A 7,797-nucleotide genomic window follows, 5' to 3' on the forward strand; every position below is an offset into this window, starting at 1 on the left:
TTACGTCAGAACTTTATTAACATCTGGAAGACCATACTTGAATTATCCTCTTCTCCTTTTCAACCCAGGAAGCATAGAAAGAGGGAGGGAGAGAGACACGGAGAGAGGAATGCTCTCCATCAGTCAGAGCTGCTACTCTCAGCTCTCTGCCTTGCTTGCCATGGTATGTGTAATTACTGCACAATTAAAGTGTCTCTGTGTTCCTGTGTGTGTGTGTGTGTGTGCTCGCTGTGCGGTGCTTGGTGATCACACTCAACTGTGTCAACAATGTGGCCCGTACAGAACAGGCTATTTCACACAAGTGAGTCAGGGAGGGAAAAAACCAAAAGGCTGAGTTGAAATGGAAACACGAAAACATCTTGTTTATCTATTAGATAATGGTGCTGCTGAAGGAAAAAACAGCTGTTCAGATAACTCTTACTGTGTCCTCCACTTTCTATGAATCCATCAGGACTTGCCCTCATTCCTGATGGAAACCTTTTCACTTTCAAGCCATCTCTTATAGACTAAACATCCAAGGCATGTCATCAATCTTTATTTCATTTCTTTCATTCCTTCTTTCCTCTCTGCTCCATAAATGCTTCTATTTTCTAAGTTACTTTCATTTTCTTCTACTGTCTCTCTCCTCCTTTCCTCACTCTGACCACAGGAATGCAGGTCAACTGTCGCTACACCACTATGTCATGCATAGTAATCACTGGGCGCCACACACAAAAACACAGTAACACACACTGACACAGAAGATACACACACGCATAAAACATTTCAGACTACAATATGCTGGCCATTTTTTTCATTGCTCTTTCGATATGTTGTATACGCAGTTTGTTTTATGGAGCCTGCTGCAGACTTCACATGTGCTGGACATGGCCATACACTGTGAAAGTGCTATGCATCTCCCCACATATCATTAACTGGAGACTATTTCTATTTCTGCATGTCTAGTTAGACAGTCTAAGTGGGAAAAAAAAAAAACTGAGAAAAAATGTGGGTGCACATGTTTTATGGGAATTCTGTCACAAGTTCCACATATACTTGGCTTTCCATCTGTACTCTCTGTAAACGCTGTAATTTATGAAATTGTGTGAAATGTATATAAAAAGTGCCAGAGTTTGTACATCTGTTTAAACTATACAGTCAAACCATAGGTGTTGAGACAGTGTTGGAAGAGCTGGACTTTACTTAATATACACACAAAAATACCAAGAAGAAAAATGCAACCTCTACCTTTGTCTCATGCTCGTTTCATTATTGAAAAAAAACACAATTTAAGTGCACAATCAAAAACCCAACTTTAGCTCTCGGTCCAAGTGTTAACAATTATTAGTGTGTTTGAAATACAATGTAAATAAATTCCATTAGCATCATTTCAGGCAAAATTCTGTAAACTAAATATTTGTGCTAATCCCACCACCTCAATACCAAATGTTTCATGTGGCATTGACACCTAAAATACCTACACATAGTATTCTAATATGTGATCCTGGCTTTCACTGTAATTTAAAAAATCAGTAATGTGATCAGAACATTTGAAAATAAAAAAGGAACTAAAACAACTGTTGCAATATTCTAAATATTCTAAATCCCCCTCTTAAAAATCTGAGATGCTGAACCTCAAAAGTTAAATCCCTGAGTTGTACGATCATCGTCCAGGTTGCAGGTAGCTGAAAATCTGGTGATCTGTATGGCAGTGCCATTTCATAGAGCAATGTGATGTGTTTCCAGTTTTCTCCCAAAAAGGGAATGTATGAAAAGAAATCCACAAATGAAGCCAGAGCTGTGGAATGACAGGATTTGGCTGGCCCTATGAAGATGGTAAAAAAAATGCATCTGGGCATGTTCTTCTCTGACCTAAGCTCTGGCGTCTTTCCCTCTTTTGGACTTTGTGCATGATATTGTGGCAGAGAGACTCATCTGCAACCAAAATGTTCAAAATACCAATAGATACTAGAAGAGTTCCTGGGAGATTTAAAGACTTCATGTCATTCAGAGGTTTAGAGGTCTTGTCTCATACAGTATACCTGTGTATCTTGATGCTGAAGTGTAAAACAATGAAGCTTTGTCAGCTAAGGGAAATGCTATTCACTAGCTGATAATAAAAATCCTCATCTGAGTCACTGGTGTCATATAATGTATTATTATTTATTAAATAATAAAATGTGTCATCTTATCTTGCAGTCCTGTTGAGACAACAGCAGGTTATTGAGTTTGATGACTGTGTTAGCAAAGTCGGTGAGCTCCACAAAGTCAGAGGTGATAATGTTGACCCCGTCCGCCCCGGGCCTCTGAGCCTCGACCCAGGACATGATGGCCGGCAGATTTCTAGAGCCACAGAAATGAGAAATGGGGATTAGATTTGGTTAGATAATGGTGAATTTCACTGATTTAGAAAAAGAGGAAGTAAGGAAAATACAGAATGAACATGCTGTACTAGAACCACAGAACAATTCCACCAATTTCCGTCACACCCAAAATCCTGTCACTTGAATTTGAACTGATTTCCTGACCCTGCAAACATATCCTAAACGATTTCATAAAAAGCTGTTGATAAAGTTTTGAAATATCTAGAAATTAAAAGTTAAAGGGAGTGTTGTTTGTGTCTGTCTGTCTGTCAGTAAGAGACTATTGTGCCTTTGTTGTCTCCAAATCAAGTCTCCAAGTCACTTTCTGTTTTGGTTCCTTGGCACACATATACACAAAGAGGTACACACGCCATGACTCCGTAACTGTATCTCTTCTAACACCCTTAAGTTCTCTGCTAGGTTTAGGCTGCCAGTAGAACAAAACCAGGAAGTCAGAATGTTTATCCAGCAGTGACAAACAATCCCATTTCCGCAGAAGTGTGCAAAATTAGGCCGCCTCCTATCTCGCCAAAGTGTCCATTCAGGGATTTTATACCCCCAGCATCAGTTTTCTCTCAGATGTACTCAAGTCAAGGATTTCTGCCGTCATTTCCACTTAAATCTTAGGCTCTTTGAGCTGGATGACTTAAAAAGTTTGTGCAAATAACTTGGTCCTTGCTTAGAAAGAGGATCTCTTATCTGAGAGATGAAATGTGTTAGTGTCTGATCCTCCGTTTTTAAATGGATATAGAGGATTATATATGATTTCCAGTGGAACAAAGCAGTAAAGTGACATAAGAATGCACGCCTAGAGAGCATTTTTGTAATGGTAGTCAATCTGCTATAAGTAAATGAAACATACTCATCCACGCTGACACTGCTTAAACACTACTGTACATACATGTGGAAGAAGAAGAAGGGTATAAGTTTTAAGAAGAACATTTTTTGACTTTGTCTACAAAGTTCTATCTTGACATGATATTGTGTTTCCTTTTCTTCTTTCAGGGGCATGTGTAAAAGTGTCAGTCCTCTTAGTTGCAGGCATTTGCAGAATTTGCTGTACTGGCCCCTACCAGCCACAAATTAGAGGAAATAAATGGAACTGAGCAGTAGAGAGATTCCAGTGGTTGGAAGTATAGTTTGGGTAAGGTTGGAGTCAGGTTAAAAATTGTAAGACATGATTTTTTTAGGGTTAAAGAGATGGTTAAGTTCAGGTTTAGGGGGCAATGTGTAAGACTTAGCTGGCTGTCAAATTCAAACAAAACACAGGGGTTGCATATTACCAGAAAGTTGGGGTGTCCACCCCTATTGTAAGAAACAAGGAAATGCACTCTTTGGTCCCTCTTTCCCCCTTCGCCTTCCCCTGTGCCAGAGACTGACAGGCCATCGGCATACTTGGACAAATCCTGGTGGGCTTTTAACCATGCCCAAACTTAGTTACTGACCTCTCCACCAGATAGTTACGTAGCCCCCAGAGCAGGCCCTTGGCCACAGTGTTGACCCTGGGTGTGAGGATGGCCTGAGACACGTGGAAGGACCCCTGTTTGGCTCTTTCCTTCAGTGTAGTTTCCAGGAACTAGAGAGGAGAATGTTAAACAGAGGAAATCAGTTCTAAATAGTACTTTACTGGGAGAATTTTGGATAAATAGCTTATGTAAGTGCATTGTTCATCTGCCCGAGGAAAAAACCATTTGCTTTTGCACCCTTCACTAAAAATATTAAAAAGAACTGTGTGTCCTGTTAACATAAGCAGAGTAAGAAGCTGAGGAATAAGGAGACCCTGAAGAAGAGGACATGACATGACAAGTTGGAGAAGAAAATGGCATTTTTTAACTTAATCCACAAATTAATATTAATTAAATCATGGATTTCTGGATTGATTTTCCCCTGGAGGAAAAAAAAGGCTGTGGGGACCTCAAGCTTGTAGGTTTTTTGACACAGCAAGGGTCTTCCTGGTTTTTTTGGACCTGTATGAGCTTGTTGGGTTCGGTGGTGTTTGCCCAGGGAGCAGGGATCTTGCTGCCAGGCCACATCATGGGGATGCCCTGGGCTGAGGGATGATGGTAGAACACTATTACCTGAGGAGAGAAGAAAATTAAGTTTTAAAGGCACTGAAGTTTCAATACATAACATAAATCACCCCCAGATTACAGTAAAAGTTACTATATGCCTGTAGGTGGCACTTGGATCATGAAAATCAGGTGATGAAAATTTATTTATTTATTGCATCTATACACAGTGTAGCCCTAACATATCCATATTTGTAACCTTAAAACACCTTCACACTATTGTATAACAGGAAACAGACTTTTCTTATTCAGTATATGCACTTAATAGTAAACTGTGTCAGCTTCAGTGTAGGAATATACCAACACAGAATGTACAACAATTCTGTTTAAAATCATAAAAAAAAATATTAGCTCACTCTGCTCTTTACCACAGTGATTCAGCAGTGAGGCAATATGAGAACATGGCAGGGTTATGGCACCTTTTCCAGTGACAAGGAGGAAGGCTGCCCTCTGCAGCTGGTAATTGTGCAAATCCCTCCTTTTCTAACTCCCTTTACTCTACTCTGTTGCTATTCTCTGTCTGCTCTGCTCTCTCTTTCTCTTTCTTCTTTGCCAAGGGTAAAAGGCAATAGGATAGGGTAATAGGAGCAGAGATTTAACTAAGAGTAGGCTATCATTCAGACAGACAACTAGGACAATGCAACACATAATGTAGTACTTTCTGCACCTAAACCTGGAAGCAAACCACACACACATGCATAAAAAGACGCATGTGCACATGGTTGCTTGCTGAGCCTTTCATTTCTCTACATGTGTATGTATCCATAAAAAAAGATAAAGAAATAAAATGAAGAAAGTGTGATAAAATAAAGGAATGATGAGACATGTAAAGGCAGAAGAGACAGAGTGAGAGATGGGGGAGTTTAGATGAGGTTAAATGGAGGAAAGAGTGACAACAGAGGAAAGCCAAAAAGAGACAAAGACAAATGAAAAGAGAGAATGTGAAGAAATGACAAATGTTAAATACAATGAAGGAAGGATGGCAAATCGGATGGTGGAACAAGTGTTAATAGGATGATGCTCACCACTAATTCCTATCCAGGAGACTAACAGGCTGCATGGATTACCTGACCACAGGGGTTAAGTGGGCCATCCAACACACACCTGCACACTGCTTGCCTATTTACATACTGTATATGCACATATTTGTAATATATTTTCTCACTCACTCACACATGCTAGTGCACATGCAAGTCCTCACATGCAGATGACAATGTTCTTACTGTATCCTATACTAAGACTTGCAAATTCATGATTAATCTGAAATTCAGTTCATTTAAATTTATCTCAAAATATGTGTAAATTTGTTTCAAATATTTGTTTCAGGAGTTTTAAAAGCAGTGCTGTGCATCCACTTTGACTGATGGTCCCAGATCTCACCTGATATTTCTTCTCCCACAAGTAGTCCAGCGTAACGCTTTCCACTACACAGTTGTTACAAAGCTTGCTGCCAAACACTTCCTGGAGCATGCTGATGAGGTACTCATGATGCTCTGCGTCCATTGCATAGTAATGGTTGAAGTCCAGAAAAACTACCTAAATCAATTTTATTAAATGTAATCAGTTAATAGTCCAAAATTCGTTTTATTTTCGTGTTTCATTAAAATAAATAAATAAATAAATAAATAAAAGTCCTTCTCACCTCTTTCCTGTGTCTTCCTAGGAAGGAGTTGATTTCTAACAGACCGTCCTTTACCTTTAGGGGATAACAGAACAAAAACTGAGGGTCATTTGCAACATAAAAACCTCAAAGTTTGTTGCTCACATACTGATGGTTACGTACTAATTAAAAATACGCCACTGCTTACAGTTTTGGTCACAATTTTAGAGTCCCAAAGTCTCCCCTTAAATGCATTTTAGGTTGCGTTACTGGAATACCATCACAATGCATTATAAGATAAAAAATAATGGAAAACAATTCAAATATCAGAGTTATTGGCTTGATAATTACAAACTTTTCCAGTGCATTACACTGTAGCCCCTACTATTAACCCTACCTGTATGCATATATATCTAATACTTTACTGCTACAAGTCCATCTCATGAGCCATTACTTGTAGAAAAATACTGTGTGATATAGGGAAGCGCATGTCAGAATGACCCATTTAAGAGTAGGGATGTTTACAACTACATACAACCTCTGCTCCCTGTTCAAGGCCATCTCCATCCCACTACTAACAACATCAGCTGGAAATAGAACGCAGTACTTGAACAACAACATTTACTGTTCAGGGTGGGACAAATACACATCTAGACTTGCTGGAATATTTGAAGTTACATTCAAATGTAATTAATGAATCATTTCAGGGATGGAGTCATCTGATCAAACCAGACAAAATCATTCAGCGTAGAGGGATAATAGTGGACTGTGACAGTTTTAAAGAGAGAAATATAACAGTGAGTTGTAAAACAATACAAAAGAATAGGGGGACTGCCACCGTATGTCAGTTGACTGCTCACCTTGTGCCCAAAGAGACCATGGATGAAGTAAATCTCATTCCCAGGCTCGCCTGGTTTGGAGGAGACCCTGAGATCAAAGTAACGAATTCCTGCATCTAGCTGCTCCTTAAAAGTCAGGTTCTAGGAACACAGATCGCATCACGTTCTACATTACAACTGGCTGAAAAACTCAACACATGCCACTATACTGTATAACACATAGACTTTCAACATCTGCCTCAAAATATGTCATCTTATATCGCTATAATCTGCAAGGACATCACTAATTTAAGAAATTGCACCTGTGTCATGGACCACTTCACCATGACTTTCTTAGCGAGGACGCTGAACATGGTGGCCAGATATTTGACATAAGCTTTCTGATCAGGGCCCACTGGAGCATGCACATCCACCCAGAAGGTGAAAGAATCATGGGACCCTGGAAAAAAAAGATGATGATAAGGATGAGAGAGAGAGAAGGGGGAAAACACAAGGGATATTATAGGGCGCAAATGTACAAATGACAAGAATGTATTTACAGAAGCTGAAAAAAATGAATGTGAAGTATGAGGGAAGTCAAGAACGGGAAAGGACATGGAATAAAGAAAAACGTAAGATATGCACAAGCCACAGAAAATACAAAGATGGCACTAAAGCTGCATAGCAGGAACTGTGAATGACACATTGTATGTTTTATGTATGTTTTGCTATTTTCCTTCAAAATGTAAGCGTATCCATGCAACGATGGACAGAAGACTGTACAGAGAAGACATATTTGCGCACGGCAGGCTCACCTGGCACAGCGAGGTGTTTCAGGGGCATGGCACTGAGCTTGGAAGGGAGCGAACCCATCCAGTCGGCATTGAAATTGCCAATCCCCGCAGGTCGCGTCTTCATATCAGAAATGGCCTGTCAACAACAACCCACCCCCCCAACCCAACACCCCC

At 39.8% G+C, this 7,797-nt stretch overlaps 1 protein-coding gene across 1 annotated transcript; it reads right to left on the reverse strand.

Annotated features, from left to right (window-relative positions):
• Positions 1–2,162: 2,162 nt before the first annotated feature.
• plcxd2 (phosphatidylinositol-specific phospholipase C, X domain containing 2) lies at positions 2,163–7,747 on the reverse strand. The gene is made up of 8 exons (XM_041065860.1): positions 7,645–7,747; positions 7,153–7,289; positions 6,872–6,991; positions 6,054–6,107; positions 5,792–5,947; positions 4,310–4,420; positions 3,788–3,918; positions 2,163–2,322 (listed from the first exon to the last, which is right to left on the reverse strand). The coding sequence occupies exons 1-8, from the start codon at positions 7,745–7,747 to the stop codon at positions 2,163–2,165; spliced, it is 972 nt and encodes a 323-aa protein (XP_040921794.1).
• Positions 7,748–7,797: the final 50 nt, after the last annotated feature.

The sequence above is a fragment of the Toxotes jaculatrix genome, chromosome 20 (assembly GCF_017976425.1).
Source record: "Toxotes jaculatrix isolate fToxJac2 chromosome 20, fToxJac2.pri, whole genome shotgun sequence".
Taxonomy (NCBI): domain Eukaryota; kingdom Metazoa; phylum Chordata; class Actinopteri; family Toxotidae; genus Toxotes; species Toxotes jaculatrix.

Coding starts and splice junctions, on each gene's coding strand:
- plcxd2 (XM_041065860.1), bottom strand. CDS start 7,747: ATGAAGACGCGACCTGCGGGGATTGGCAATTTCAATGCCGACTGGATG. Junction 6,992..7,152: donor TGAAGTGGTCCATGACACAG/GTGCAATTTCTT, acceptor CTGTGTTCCTAG/AACCTGACTTTTAAGGAGCA. Junction 6,108..6,871: donor ATGGTCTCTTTGGGCACAAG/GTGAGCAGTCAA, acceptor TATCCCCTAAAG/GTAAAGGACGGTCTGTTAGA.